Source organism: Pantherophis guttatus, chromosome 2 (genome assembly GCF_059756535.1).
Source record: "Pantherophis guttatus breed Tessera chromosome 2, ASM5975653v1, whole genome shotgun sequence".
Taxonomy (NCBI): domain Eukaryota; kingdom Metazoa; phylum Chordata; class Lepidosauria; order Squamata; family Colubridae; genus Pantherophis; species Pantherophis guttatus.
Window position 1 is genome coordinate 258,923,452 of NC_142064.1, and position 16,402 is coordinate 258,939,853.

A 16,402-nucleotide genomic window follows, 5' to 3' on the forward strand; every position below is an offset into this window, starting at 1 on the left:
CATTGAAGGACCAGCCCATAGTACCTCTGCAAGTGAAAGCGGAGTTCGGGAGGGCTACCCGCAGCCCTCCCGAGCTCCATTTTCACTGGCGGAGGGTTGTAGGAGGCCGTCACATCCGAAAAAGAGCCTTGGTGGCGCAGCAGACTAAAGTGCTGTTAAGTAGCACCAGCTGCCTGCAATTACTGCAAGTTCAAATCTCACCAGGCTCAAGGTTGACTCAGCCTTCCATCCTTCCGAGGTAGGTAAAATGAGGACCCGGATTGTGGGGGCAATAAGCTGACTTTGTATAAAAAAAAGAACACTGCTTAGGGGGGCCCAAAAGCCCTACTAAGCAGGTATATACAAAAGTATGAAGGCTATTGCTTAACGCATTGTAAGCACCCTGAATCTCCAGAGAAGGGTGGTATATAAATCGAACCAATAAATAAATAAATAAATAAATGGAGCTCGGGAGCCCGTTTTCTCTGGCAGAGCGCTCGGCCCACCACAGGCGCTCCCAACACGAGTGACATCAAGCTGGCCAAGGCCAGCCTGGCCCCCCGAGGTCAAACACAACCCTGAGGCAACCCTCAATGAAATTGAGTTTGACACCCGTGGTGTAGGGTCTCCTGTTTGGATGGTGGGTTGGACTAGATGACCTACAAGGTCCCTTCCAACTCTGTTAATCGGTTATTGAGTATACAGAAGGTCAAAAAAAGGCTGCTACTATGAGCAAGCAAACACTTTCCCTTGTCTGACATGGGATACATGTAAAAAAAAGGGTGGGGGCAATTGCACGATCGTGGATGTCCGGAATTGGAGGAAGCCATATTGTCAGCCATTTTAGCCTCTGCTGGCAGTCTTCAACATAAAAGAGTTCATTTAGTGACCATTCAAAGTTACAACGTCACTGAAAAAACTGACTTTATGACCGTTTTTCACATGTAGGGTTGAATAATCAATGATCACATAATCATTTTAATGATTAATTAAATTAATTAATTAAATTTTAATCACTAATTAATTAATAATCAATGGTCACACAATCATTTTAATGATTAATTAAATTAATTAATTAAAATTTAATCACTAATTAAGGAATAATCAATGGTCACATAATCAAAATTCAGACGCTTGACAACTGACTCGAATTTATGATGGTCGCAGTGTCCAGGGATCATGCAATCCCCTTTTTACGACCTTCTTGACAAGCAAAATCAACGGGGAAACCAGTTTCACTTAACAACCGTGTGACTAATTGACCAACTGCAGGGATTCGCTTAACAACGGCGGCTCACTCAATAGATGTCTCATTTAGCAACAGAAAATGTGGGCTCAATTGTGGTCGGAAGTCGAGGACCACCTGTAATGCAATTCATTCCTTTTTGTGATGTTCCACGCTAGGTGACCCATTCAGAAAACCTCGTATGATGATTGACACAAGGAATCAAAAGGTCGTGAAGGTATCTCCTCTCCCTCAGGCAGGCCGGTGGACTGTATCTATGACTCCAAGGGGCTCTTATGAGGTGGAGATTAGAGGCAAGAGTTTGCTTGACTTTACTTACCGGATAATGCAGAAGCAGAACGACTACATGCTTCCAATTCAAGGACAGCCTATGAAAGGTAAGTCTTCTAGACTTACTGGTCCCTTTCGGATCTCAGGGACCAGTAAATTCATAATTTTAAATCCTGCGGACCACTAATATGATCTGCCTAATGACCAGCTGGGTGGGCGTGGCTAGGTGGTCATGTGACTGGGTGGGTGTGGTCAACTCAACATCACTCACATGGAGGGGCGCTTCGCCAGCCTCTACTCGCCCCTCCCCTCCCAGCCACTCCTCTCCTGCCCGCCCGGGCTCCTTAGGGCACCAACAGGAAGCAGTTGTTGGAGCTAAGCAGCCACCATGAGAAAGAGTTGGGAAAACAGCTGGCTCAGTTCAAATTGGATCTGACTGAGAAGGAGGCTCAGAAGAAGCACCTCACTCAGGACTACGAGCATAGGCTTTCCAAGCAGAGGGAAGATCTACAGGAGCGCAAGGCCAGGTATCGGCACCTGGAGGCTCAGCGGGCTGAGATGATCAGCCAGTTCCAGGCTATGAGGCAGTCCCACTGGAACAAGGCCTTCCGGCTCTTTGCCACCAGCGGCACTTCCCTCCAGCCTTCGCCCAAAGCCCCATACCAGGAGGCTGAAGCAGACCCCAAGTTGGAATTTCTGCCCCCCCACCCCGCAGAAAAAGACCCCGAAGGGGGAGACTCTCTGCAGGAACACAAACATTCATTGCACATATCTGTCCCAGGGGCCGTAGTTTGAGGAGCTCTGATTTAGTGCAATATTAAAAGTGCAAATAACTTTTCTGCGGACCACCAAAATTTTCTCGCGGACCATCAGTGGTCCATGGACCACCAGTTGGTGACCACTATTCTAGAGCGTCCTGTTGTAACTCTGAGCTTAAATCCTCCATTACCAACATCCATGCTAAAAAAAAAAAGTCAGGCAAACATTTTAGGTGCTAAGCGAAATCCACTTCAGAAGAAAAAGTCTATAGAGATTCTCAGTCATCCAGGTCATGGTTGTCCTAAAGATGCTTTTTTTTTCAGGAGGCAACTGGACTTTTCTTTTGAAGATGTTTCACTTCTCATCCAAGAAGCTTCTTCAGCTCTGACTGGATGGTGGGGGATGGAAGGATGAGAAGCGAAACGTCTGGATGACCTGGATGACTGAGAATCTCTATAATATAGACCTTTAGCTGTACAATTTGGGATGAACACCCTTCGAATAGCAATAACACTTAGACTTATATACCGCTTTACAATGCTTTTACAGCCCTCTCTAAGCGGTTTACAGAGTCAGCCTATTGCCCCCAACAATCTGGGTCCTCATTTTACCCACCTCGGAAGGATGGAAGGCCGAGTCAACCTTGACCCTGGTGAGATTCGATCTGCCAAACTGCTGGCAGCTGGTGATCAGCAGAAGTAGCCTGCAGTACTGCACTCTAACCACTGCGCCACCACGGCTCATGGTGTGGGAGTAGGAATGGATTTCCAGAGGAGGAAAAAAATTGCAGACTACAGGAACCATTTGCACTACTCAGGTGACCCTGAGGACACAGATAAACCTCCAAGTGCTTCAACGACCCTCTAAAAGGATGAAGATGACCAGCTGTCTGCAAGGAATATAAATCCTTCCATTCCCCACCGTCCAGCCAGAGCTGAAGAAGCTTCTTGGATGAGAAGCGAAACGTCTTCAAAGAAAAGAGAAAGTCCAGATACCTCTTGAAAAAAAAAAGCACCTTTGGGACATTTCAGAAGAAGAGAGTATTGAGGAAGAGACAGGATTCTCTGCTAACTTTGGTCCCAAAGGTGTTTTTTTTCAAGAGACAACTGGATTTTCTTGTTTTTCTTTGAAGACGTTTCTCTTCTCATCCAAGAAGCTTCTTCAGCTTTGACTGGATGATGGGGAATGGAAGGATTTATACTCCTTGCAGACAGCTGGTCGTTATTGCAAGGAATATAAATCTGCAAGGAATATAAATCCTTCCATTCCCCACCATCCAGTCAAAGCTGAAGAAGCTTCTTGGATGAGAAGAGAAACATCTTCAAAGAAAAACAAGAAAATCCAGTTGTCTCTTGAAAAAAAACACCTTTGGGACAACTATGATGACTGAGAATCTCCATAGACCCTCTGCTAACTTTCTGCATTTTTCTCAGGATCAAACTATACCATCTCCATAAAGATGCTGGGAGCAGCCAGAGGTACCCAGATGCAGCGTCTGGTCATTTCTGATGGACTAGGAGGTCCTATTCACTCCATCGTTTTAAACCAAACATCTGATGCCCTTGGCAATATCTTGGCCTTTGCTCCGATTCATCTGGATTCATTGGTATGAACCACGGTTATTTCTTCATCTTCTGATTTGACTCCATGTTGCATGACCGGTTAGTGCTTCCATGGTAAACCATGAGGAGAATGTTCTGTCTAATATCTGGGTTATATTAATCCATATACAGGTAGTCCTCAATTTATGACCACAATTGAGCCCAAAATTTCTATTGCAAATGAGAGAATTGTTCAGTGAGTCTTGCCTTGTTTTATGACTTTTCTTGCCACCATTGTTAAGTTAGTAACATGGTTGTTAAGTGAAGCAGACTTTGCTTGTCAGAACATTGCAAAAAGTGATCATGGGACCCCGGGACACTGCAGCCATCACGTGTGAGTGTGAGTCACTTGTCAAGCATCGGCATTTGGATTATGTGACCAACGGCATGCTACAATGGTTGTAAGTATGAAAAACGGTCATTAAGTTACTTTTTTTCAGTGCCGTTGTAACTTCAGATGGTCACTAAATGAACTGTTGTAAATTGAGGACTACCTGTAGAGTGGCCGTAGCAGTGGTGAAATCCAGCAGGTTCTGACAGATTCTGGAGAACCGGTAGCGGAAATTTTGAGTAGTTTGGAGAACCAGCAAACACCACCTCTGGCTGGCCCCAGAGTGGGGTAGGAATGGGGATTTTGCAGTGTCCTTCTCCTGGAGTGGGGTGGGAATGGAGATTTTGCAATATCCTTCCCCTAGGAGTGGGGAGGGGAGGGGGATTTTGCAGTATCCTTCCCCTGGAGTGGGGTGGGCATGGAGATTTTGCAGTATCCTTCCCCTGCCACGCCCACCAAGCCACACCATGCCCATCAAGCCATGCCCTCAGAACCAGTAGTAAAGAAATTTGGATTTCACCACTGGGCTGTAGTATTGTTGCTTATCGTTCTTATTCTTTATTTTCCCCTTTTATGAGTATTATTATTATTATTATTATTCTCTCTGTTGCTTTGCATATACACTGAATGCTTCTGAATGTATCGGAGACACATTCTTTGTGTGTCTAAGCACACTCGGCCAAATAAGATATTCAATTCAGTTCAAATCAAATCTGCAAATCTTCTCAGTGGGAACCATTCTGGACAGCCACAGCTTGCTCCACAAATGCCAAACATAGCCACTGAACCGTAAAGGGAGCTCAGCGTTCACTGTCTAGTTTTATCAAGTCAAAGGAATCCTAGTTTTGAAGATCTAATTGCTCAGTCACTCAACCACTCTTCACAGCCATAGAGCAGGAAGGCCTTTTGGCCTGGACCTCAAGGCCATTCCAGAATAACAGAATGTAACAGAGTTGGAAGGGACCTTGGAGGTCTTCTAGTCCAACCCACTGCTCAGGCAGGAAGCCCTATACCAGGGGTGTCAAACTCAATTTCATTAAGGGCCGCATCTGGGTTGTGTTTGACCTCGGGGGGGGGGAGTGGCGGAGTGAGCATGGCCAGGGTGAGCGTGGCCAGTTTGACGTCAATAGTGTCGGGGTGCCTGTGGTGGCCCGAACACTCTGCCAGAGAAAATGGGCTCCTGAGCTCTGTTTTCAGCTGCGACGGCCTCCTGCCAGCAAAAACGGAGCTCGGGAGGACCTGCGGGCGGCCCTCCCAAGCTCTGTTTTCTCTGGCAGAGGCACCGCGGGTCAGTCCTTTATTGTTTCCAGGGTGGCCCTGTGGGCCAGATCTAAGCACACACACACACACACCGGGCCACATCCGGGCCCCGGGCCTTCAGTTTGACACACCTGCCCTATACCATTTCAGACAAATGGCTGCCCAATCTCTTCTTAAAAACTTCTAGTGTTGGAGCATTCACAACTTCTGGAGGCATGTTGTTCCACTGATTAATTGTTCTAACTTCAGGAAATTTCTCTTTGATTCTAGGTTGCTTCTCTCTTTGATTAGTTTCCCTCCCTTGCTTCTTTGTCCTTCCTTCAGGTGCTTTGGAGAATAGGTTGCCCCTGAGATATCAGAAGACTGCTACCATGCCAAACCCAGTCTTTCTGTTCATTAAACTATACGTCAGGGGTGGGTTCTAAAATTTTTTACTATCGGTTCTGTGGGCGTGGCTTATTTTGTGGGCATGGCTTGATGGTCATGTGACAATTGTTTAGGATTTAGCAGAGGTACTGGTCTACCAGGCTTGCAATGCTGTACCGATCTACCCATTTATTTTTTGCAGGCACTGATCTACTCATGTATTTTAGCAGGCACTGATCTACCCATTTATTTTTGCAGGCACTGATCTACCCATTTATTTTTGCAGGCACTGATCTACCCATTTATTTTTGCAGGCACTGATCTACTCATGTATTTTTGCAGGCACTGATCTACTCATGTATTTTTGCAGGCACTGATCTACCCATTTATTTTTGCAGGCACTGATCTACCCATTTATTTTTGCAGGCACTGATCTACTCATGTATTTTTGCAGGCACTGATCTACCCATGTATTTTTGCAGGCACTGATCTACCCATTTATTTTTGCAGGCACTGATCTACTCATGTATTTTTGCAGGCACTGATCTACTCATGTATTTTTGCAGGCACTGGTCTACCCATTTATTTTTGCAGGCACTGATCTACTCATGTATTTTTGCAGGCACTGATCTACCCATTTATTTTTGCAGGCACTGATCTACTTATGTATTTTTGCAGGCATTGGTCTACCCATTTATTTTTGCAGGCACTGATCTACTCATGTATTTTTGCAGGCACTTGTCTACTCATTTGTTTTCTTTTAACACTGATCAGCTGTAGGGCAGCCCTTTGAAGCTCCCCCCCCCCAAGCAAGAGTTTAAACAGTTTTTTTCCCTCTAGCCATCAGCTGGAACTCAGGAGGCAGCAATAGATTGGGGGTGGGGCCAAATAAAAGGTAAGAATAATGCGGGGGGGCGGGGGGACAGAACCGGTTTGGTGACGTCATATCGTCACTGCTACCGGCTTGGGAGAACCGGACCGAACCAGGAGGAACCCACCACTGCTATACATACCCAATTCCTGCAACTATTCATCGTATGTTTTAGCCTCCAGTGCCCTAATCATCTTTATTGCTCTTCTTTCAGTAGAATAGAATAGAATAACAGAGTTGGAAGGGACCTTAGAGGTCTTCTAATCCAACCCCCTGCTTAGGCAGGAAACCCTATATAGGGGGTTGGACTTCTCTGCACTCTTTCTAGACTCTCAACGTCCAAAGGAAGGGGGCACCAATATTTATTTATATCCTAATTTCTACTGGCCTTTACCAGCTTTCTATTGAAAGTACAATAAAGCTAAATTGTTAGATATTGACAGGATAGTTCTCCCTCTGGTCCGCTGTTTGGGCGGGAAGAATGCTTGAATATGATTGGCTGGTTTCCCTGACAGCTCCCTATAAAAGGGCTGGCTGTTAGAGTGGCTGGCTGCTGGATTGTAAATAGTGGTTGAATAAAGAGCTGTTGTCTGAAGCCTGTCTCCAGTCTCTTCAATCCACCTATCTAACATAAATAACAAACAATTGTAAATAATTAACAATAAAGGTAAACCAGCAAAACTCTAGAAAGAGTGCAGAGAAGAGCAACAAAGATGATTAGGGGACTGGAGGCTAAAACATATGAAGAACAGTTGCAGGAACTGGGCATGGCTAGTTTAATGAAGAGAAGGACTAGGGGAGACATGATAGCAGTGTTCCAATATCTCAGAGGTTGCCACAAAGAAGAGAGAGTCAAACTATTCTCCAAAGCACCTGAGGGCAGGACAAGAAGCAATGGGTGGAAACTAATCAAGGAGAGAAGCGACTTAGAACTAAGGAGAAATTTCCTGACAGTAGAACAATTAATCAGTGGAACAACTTGCCTCCAGAAGTTGTGAAAAGTTGTTTGTCGTGAAAAAGCTATACAGTTAGTTCTTGATTCGGTTTGTGCCCATTCAAAGTTACAACAGAACTGAAAACAGTGACTTATGACCGTTTTTCATACTTAACAACCGTTGCAACATCCCCATGGTCACATGATCAAAATTCAGATGCTTCGTAACTGACTTGTACTTACGACAGTGGCGGTGTCCCTGGTCATGTGATTCCCCTTTTGCGACCTTCTGACAAGCAAAGTCAATGGGGGAGCCAGATTCACTTCACAATCATGCTACTAACTTAACAGCTGCAGTGAAACACTTAACAACTGTGGCAAGAATGGTTGAAAAGGGGGGGGGACTCATTTAACAACTGTCTTGCTTTGCAACAGAAATTGTGCGCTCAATAGCAGTCATACATTGAGGACTACCTGTCCCTGTACAAAGTTACAAAGTTTATAAATATCAAATCGGACCAAAAGGATCAAGAAGGACCAAATTACTTTTAAAATAAATAAGAGGCCATTCCTGATCATCATATTATCTTTTAGTACCCGTATCAGTCTTAACGATTACTATTTTAATGTTTTAATGTTATCTTGTTTTTACTGGGTTGTAAGCCATTTTGGCGAGATGGGTGGCATATAAATTTAATAATAAATGCCTTCTCTATTATGGGAATATAAGCTAGTATGGGGCAGTGGTGAAGGAGCTCAACTAGGAACTGGGGGACCCAGGTTGTTGTGGCCCGTCAGCGGCCTGTGCAGATTGTAGCCGATTCCGACGACGAGGAGACTGGTGTGGTGCTGCACCAGCAGCCAATGCAGCTGGCGCTCGAGTCGGACAGTGAGGAGGCTGGAGAAGATGTGGTGCCAGAGGCGGGGATTCAGCCAGGGCCTTCAGAACCTCCAGAAGCTCCTTTAAGTGAAGAGGAGGAGCTCCTTTAAGTGAAGAGGAGGAGCCTCTTCTCAATGCACAAGCGCGCAGAGCTGCCAAAAGGCAGGAGTGGCTCCTCAGGAGGAGGTCTCCTCGAGAATAAGGCTTGAGGCTAATTGGCCACTCCCTTAGCCTATTTAAGAAAGAACGCCGCTTGCAACAAGCTGTAGAGAACAACTTTAGTTCACTCTCTTTCGTGTCTGCAAAACTGCTTCTGGGATTTCTGCCAACTCTAGTAAGACTGTGATTACCTTAACTTAGAATTCTGGTAGGCTGTTAAGAGTTCATTAACAGCCTTTGAATGATAAAGACTAAGTTATTTTGAGTAAATAAGCTTTATATAGAGTTTGTGTGTGCTGCGTTCTTTGGGGTCCATAGCTGGGGCAGAACACAGGGTATAGTCCCCCTACACAAAAATTCCCCTGGGCAAGGATGTTAAATATATTAAATAAATAATCAACCAAAGAAATGCAGTCATAATGTAAAACAGCAGCATTAAAAACAAAATTCAGATTGCTCCAATTAAAACTATTCATACAAAGGATTAAGATAAAATGGGGGGGGAAAGGAGAGCGGAAAAAAGCTAAGTCAAGGTTTCCTTCTATAGCCAGCTACGGTATTACGAACAGCAAAAATAACTATAGCTATAATTTCTTAAGCCTTTAAGGACTTCGTTTATCTTTATTTTAAAAAGAAGCTTCTCGGCATCTGAGTACAGTTATCTTACCCGGAACAGCAGAAACGATTGGAATAATCTCTTCTCTGTTCAAGATGCAAGAGACAGACAATGTAAAATCCATTAATTCCCCCTTTTTTTTAACTTTCCAGTCTCCGATGCTAAAAGTAGAAGGCCTGTCTCCCGGCAACCTGCCCTTCTCACGTCTGAACATCAATCCTATCCATGTGGCGTCAATAAGGATTCTACCCTTGGCAGACCAAGAAAGTAAGTCCCTGGCAACAGTACGAAAATTTCCTTCGCCATTTTGATCCACCTAAGTCAGGGGAGTCAAACTCGATTTCATTGAAGGCCGCATCAGGGTTGTGTTTGATCTCTGGGGGGTGGGGCGTGGCCAGGGGGCATGCCCAGCTTGTCGTCACTCATGTCGGGCGAGCCTGTGATCGCCCGAGCGCTCTGCCTGCGAAAACAGACTCCCGAGCTCCGTTTTTGGCTGCGACGGCCTCCTGCAACCCTCTGCCAGCGAAAACGCACGCAGCCCTCCCAAGCTCCATTTTCACTGGCAAAGGCACTCCGGGCCGGTCCTTCACTGTTTCCAGGGCAGCCCAGTGGACCAAATCTGGCCTGTGGGCCTTGAGTTTGACACCCCTGAGCTAAGTCGACTACCAGAGCTGTGAGCCAAAAGCAAATGTCCACCAGATGGCACAGAATATATATGATATATGATAGGGACCTGGTGGCTCAGTGGCTAAGACACTGAGCTTGTCGATCGAAAGGTCGGCAGTTCAGCAGTTCGAATCCCTGGTGCTGCGTAACAGGGTGAGCTCCTGTTACTTGTCCCAGCTTCTGCCAACCTAGCAGTTTGAAAGCACATTAAAAATGGAAATAGAAAAATAGGGACCACCTTTGGTGGGAAGATAACAGCTCTCCGTGCGCCTTTGGCATTTAGTCATGCCGGCCACATGACCATGGAGACGTCTTCGGACAGCGCTGGCTCTTCGGCTTTGAAATTGAGATTTCAAAGAGTCGGGAACGACTAGCACTTATGTGCGAGGGGAACCTTTACCTTTACTCCCCCCCACCCCCACCCCTCTCTCTCTCTCTCTCTCTCTCTCTCTCTCTCTCTCTCTCTCTCTCTCTCTCTCTCTCTCTCTCTCTCTCTCTCTCTCTCTCTCTCTATATATATATATATATATATATATATATATATATATATATATATATATATATATATATATATATATATGACTTGCAAATCTGGCTTTATATATATTTGCTGCCACTTATTGATCATTTGAATTTTTGCAAGCCAGATCTAGTGAACCCAAAGGTGTTTTTTTCAAAAGGCAATTGGACTTCCTTGGTTTTATGTCTAACATTTCGCTTCTTCAGCTCTTCTTCACTTCAGAACTGAAGAAACGTCTTGGATGAGAAGCAAGATGTTAAGAACCCCCCCCCCCAAGAAAGTCCAGTTGACTTTTGGAAAAACCACCTTTGGGACAATTATGACCTGGCTGATGGAGAATCTCCATAGACAGATCTAGTGGAAGTACATCTACCTATGGAGTCCTTGGTTGTTTGTTTGCAGACATTTTGTTCCCCGATTAGATAACAGATGCTACCAACTAAGTAATTAGATCTTACCTAGTAAGGCAACAAAACATCTGCAAGCAAACAACCAGGCAGAGAAAGCCTCAAGGACTCCACAGTTCAACCCACAAAACTACATAGATGCTCTTCAATTGGTGCTACATCTACCTACCTTTACTTCAGAACCCACAGACGTAAGGTTCACTTCAGAACCTTAGAACCTTAGGTGCACTTCAGAACCTAAGAAGTAAATCTATGGAGATTCTCAGTCATCCAGGTCATGGTTGTCCCAAAGGTGCTTCTTCCAAAAGCCAAATGGACTTTCTTTGTTTTGTTTGAAGACATTTTGCTTCTCATCCAAGAAGCTTCTTCAGTTCTGACTGAATGGTGGAGAATGGGCGGATTTATATTCCTTGCAGTCATCTGGTTGTTAGCGCTCTCTCTGAGAGTCATTGAAGCTACTTGGAGGTTTATCAGTTCTGACTTCAGTCAGAGCCGAAGAAGCTTCTTGGATGAGAAGCGAAACATCTTCAAGCAAAACGAAGTCCAATCGCTTTTGGAAAAAGCACCTTTGGGGCAAGAATGTTGAAACCAACCAAGGGTGTACAATGACATTTTTCAAACTTGGCAAATTCAAGACCAGTGGTGAAATACATTTTTTTTTACTACCGGTTCTGTGGGCATGGCTTGGTGTGGCTTGGTGGGCGTGGCTTGGTGGGCATGGCAGAGGAAGGATAGTGCAAAATCTCCATTCCCACCCCACTCCAGAGGGAAGGATATTGCAAAATCTCCATTCCCACCCCACTCTGGGGCCAGCCAGAGGTGGTATTTGCCGGTTCTCCAAACTTCTCAAAATTTCCGCTACCGGTTCTCCAGAACCTGTCAGAACCTGCTGGATTTCACCCCTGTTCAAGACATGTGGACTTCAACTCCCAAAATTCCCCATCCAGCTTCCCTGAAGGTTCCCATTAATTCTCATCCCAGAAAAAAAAAATGGGAGGAGTCTTTACAAAAAAAAACAAACAAACAGGAGCATTCTCCATTTTACTATTCAAAGCGGGCAAACCTGTTGATATAAATACAATGCCTGCAAACCCCAGGACCAGCACATCTGTTGGCTATTCAGGAACCAAATAGCTGGCTTTCCTTTTTCCGTTTCCTTTCTTAGCAGTTACTGAAACAGAATGAAAAGAGAAGTCGGCATGCTGTAAAACCTGCTCCCAGCCTCTAATATCTGCTTTGTTTCCAACGGTATTTCAGCGCCATGGAAACCTGCAAGTCAGCCTTAGAAAATAAAAATTATGGATGCCCAGTGAATGTGACTGTCTTCTCAGAAAAACGAAACCACGGTAGCCCTCAACTTATGACTGTCATTGAACCTGTCATAATCACCATGTGATTATGCCTCATTTTACAACCTTTTTTGTGGCGGTCTTTAAGCAAAGCTGGCAATCGTTGCCAGCTTTGAACAAACCCATTTTCTCCAATGGGCTTTTTTTTTTTTTTTTTTTGCTGGAAACCAGAAATGCTGGAAACTGCCCAGTGGTGGGATTCAAATCATTTAACAACCGTTTCTCTGCCCTAATGACCGGCTGGGTGGGTGTGGCTCTGGTGGGGCATGGCCAGGGGATGTGACAAGCAGCACTCGGCCTCCTGCACCCGCCTGGGAGCAAAAAGGAAGTCACGGGGGACGCCAGCCCCCTGTGCCCCGTTTTGGGCCTAGTAGGCCTCCCTGCAGCCTCCTGGGAGCAAAAACAAGCCGCGGGGTGACTTCTGGAAGGGGCGGGAAGGGGAGGGGTGGGGCCAGCCAGCAATTTAACAAACAGTTCTGCCGAAGTGGTGCGAACCGGTTGAATCCCACCACTGAAACTGCCCCAAAACACTGTCAGGTGCCTGCAGGATGCTGCAAATGGCCATAAATGTGAGCCGGTTACCAAGTATCCATAATGCAATCATGTAACTGTCTGGGGGAAGCGGCCATCTTAATATTTGAAATCAAGTCAAAAGTCCTTCGGTGGCGGTCCATTGTAACTTCAAACGGTCACTAAGCCACAGGTCGTAAAGTGAGGACTACAGGTAGTCCTCGGCTTACAACAGTTCATTTAGTGACCGTTCAAAGTTACAATGGCACTGAAAAAAGTGTCTTGTGGCCGTTTTTCACAGTTACGACATTGACAGCATCCCATGATCATGTGATCAAAATTCAGACGCATGACAACTGGTTCATATCTATGATGGTTGCTGTGTCCCAAGGTCACGTGATCCCCTTCTGCGACCTTCCGACAAGCACAGTCAATAGGGAAGCCAGATTCATTTAACAACCATGTTAGTATCAACTGTAGGAATTCACTTAACAACTGTGGCATGAAAAGTTCGTAAAATGGGGCAAAACTGACTTAACAAATGTCTCGCTTAAAAACAGAAATTTGGGACTCCATTGTGGTCATATGTCAAGGACTACCTGTAAGGGACAGGAGAATGGAGAAAATCCTGAAAGGATGAAGAAATTGGAAAAAGTTGCCTTCTAATAAATAAATTTGGCATTTGATAAATGCCGGCCAATAAATGGTTATTTTGTGACTGATGATCCCTCAGCCCCATAGGAGTCATTTGGGTCTAAGGTTATTCCTCCTCTATGAGGAATAGCACCTATAACGGGTTAGCACTGACAATAGCAAGTAAACTTATATACCGCTTCACAGTGCTTTAGAACCCACTCTAAGGGGTTTACAAAGTCAAGCATATTGCCCCCAACAATCTGGGTCCTCATTTTACCAACCTCGGAAGGATGGAAGGCTGAGTCAACCGTGAGCCGGTCAGGATCGAACTCTTGGCACTGGACAGAGTTAGCATGCAATACTGCATTCTAACCACCGTGCCACCACAAGAAGTTCAATGGAGTCATCTGCACCAAATGTTGAGAACCACCAATATATGACAACTCAAAATTACCTTTAATTGCAAGTTATCCCCATTTTCAATGTGCCCTATTGCGGGGTGTCAAACTCAATTTCATTGAGGGCCGCATCAGGGTTGTGCTTGACCTCGAAGGGCTGAGGGAGGGGGCGTGGCCAGGGGTGTGACATCACTCAGCCTCCTGCATCACTCTGTCAGCCAAAATGGGGCACAGAGGTTATTTGGCTTAGGACCTGGTTATCTACAGGACCGCCTGCTACCACCAATAACCTCCCACTGGCCAGTACGCTCCCATAGAGAGGGGCTCCTCCGGGTGCCGTCGGCCAAACAATGTCGACTGGCAGCCCCTAGGGGGAGAGCCTTCTCTGTGGGGGCACCTACGATCTGGAACGAGCTCCCCCTGGAGATATGGAGGATCCCGGATCTGCACACCTTCCGTCGCGTGCTCAAGACTTTCTTATTTCATCAAGCTGGCCTGGCCTAAATCTTTTCCCCTTTTAAATGTAAATTTTAATTTGTTTTTAAATTATTGGGTATTTTAAATTTGTCTCAGCCAAATTATTTAATTCGTTTTTATTCTATTTTAAATTTTTGTATTTATTGTTTTATTCTGTGGTTGTTCACCGCCCTGAGTCCTTCGGGAGTAGGGCGGTATATAAATCCAATAAAAAACAAACAAAAACAAAAACAAATTACAAAATGTGGGCCTAATCCAGCGAGCTAGGGGTGTGAACTGCACAGAAAATGCAGTTTTGTTTGTTTATGAAGAAATATCCCCAAAATCAGATGTAGACTAAATGTAGACTGACTTTTAGCTACACACCTTCCCAGCAAACAGCAAATTTTGAAGCGCCTCCCCCCTGCCCCATTTTCGCTAGCAGAGGCACCGCGGGCTGGTCCTTTGCTAATTCCAGGCCGGTCAGGGGTGAAATCCAGCAGGTTCTAACAGGTTCTGGAGAACTGATAGTGGAAATTTTGAGTAGTTCAGAGAACCGGCAAATACCACCTCAGGCTGGCCCCAGAGTGGGGTGGGAATGGAGATTTTGCAATGTTTATTTATTTATTCATTTAATATAATTTGTATGCCGCCCTATCTCCGTAGGACTCAGGGCAGCTCACAACAAATAAAAACAAACCCAGTAAAACATAAAATACATAAATATGCATACATAAAATACATAAATGCATAAGTATATAATTTAAACATATATTAAAACCCATTAAAATAATCAAAAAAACCCTCAGTCCAGGCTGGGCGATGTGAACAGCCATGTTTTTAATTCGCGGCGGAAGGTGCGAAGGTCAGGATATCCTTCCCCTGCCACACCCACCAAGCCACGCCCACAGAACCCCTGAGGCTGGCCCCGCGGGCCAGATCTACCGGTAAGCACCCCACAGGCTGTATCCAGCCCAACTGGCCTTGAGTTTGACTCACCTGTCCTATTATATTTCCAAGGTACGTTGTTGCCTGGTGGGAGCCTAGAGTTCTCTGTACAGGTGGTGAATGATGGATCAGCTGCAACGTTCACCTTTAATGTCCGAGATGACCTGGGCTTCATACAGAGCTTTAGACCTGTACAAGGTTTCCTGAGGACAGGAGAGAGCACCGTTCTCACGGCAACGTTTGTGGCCCCTGCCAAGAGCTCCAACTTTGCCTCAAGGTAGGATAGCAATACCAACTTTTTAGAAATCGTGTGTCAGGTCTGCCATCTTCAGCTTCTTCACTTTGCTGGCATCCTGCCATAAATTGCAAGGGAGTGAGGGGAGGAATTTGGGGCAGTAATACGTGGCCTGGGAATGAGAAGACAAACAGCGGAAGGGATGATGACACGTTGACGAGAATCAGAAGTGCCAAACTGGAATAAACCAGCTTCCAAGGACACCTAGCCTGGGAACCAAATATAAAACTGCAGGGAGAGGCGCCAAGTTCTGAGTCATTCCCAAAACATCCACAAGGCATCCTATTGGATACTGGTCAAGGGCGGGTGGGGGGAGGTCCAGGGAAAGAGGGGGAAAGTGTAACCTTTACATGGGAATGTTCAGATCTAGCTTTACAGTAGTGGCCAAAATTGTGGAAGCCTTTTGGAAAAAGTGTATTTTCTAAAACTAGCTAATAACACCACCTTTTTTTTGGAGTAGTGCCATAAAATTATATATCAATGGAAGGATAATTAGGGAAGGATAATTAAGGATAATCAAGAATTTTATGAAGGATTTGCTATTAGAATAGCAGTTACAGTATAAAGAAGAAAAGTGAAACACATAGAAAAAATGAGATATACAAAAATTTTCACCATAGAAAAAATGAGATATACAAAAATTATCACCATGTTAGTTAATACTTAGTTAGGTAACCTTTAGCATGAATTACAGCCTAACAACGTCTTCCCATGGAGTGAACCAAGTCTTTTAGTTCTGCAGCTGTTATATTGTGAAACCAAGATTGAAGGATTGCTTCTGTTAACTGGGTTTTATTGCTGGGTCGCTAATCATATCCAGCAGTGGATATGATTATCTTGAAACTCTAAAAAAAAGTGGTGTTATTAGCCATCAAACCTTAAAAATACACTTTTCCCAAAAGGTTTCCACTATTTTGGCCACTATTCTGCAACCACTTAACTTTA

At 45.0% G+C, this 16,402-nt stretch overlaps 1 protein-coding gene across 1 annotated transcript in view; it reads left to right on the plus strand.

Annotated features, from left to right (window-relative positions):
• The window catches only part of LOC117667901 (uncharacterized), a 39,231-nt gene that overhangs the window by 9,443 nt on the left and 13,386 nt on the right, over window positions 1–16,402 (plus strand). Inside the window, exons 4-7 of the mRNA XM_034421526.3 lie at window positions 1,384–1,602; window positions 3,688–3,860; window positions 9,425–9,539; window positions 15,235–15,439. Of these exons, the coding sequence (XP_034277417.2) occupies window positions 1,384–1,602; window positions 3,688–3,860; window positions 9,425–9,539; window positions 15,235–15,439 (712 nt within the window). The remainder of the gene's footprint in view (window positions 1–1,383; window positions 1,603–3,687; window positions 3,861–9,424; window positions 9,540–15,234; window positions 15,440–16,402) is intronic.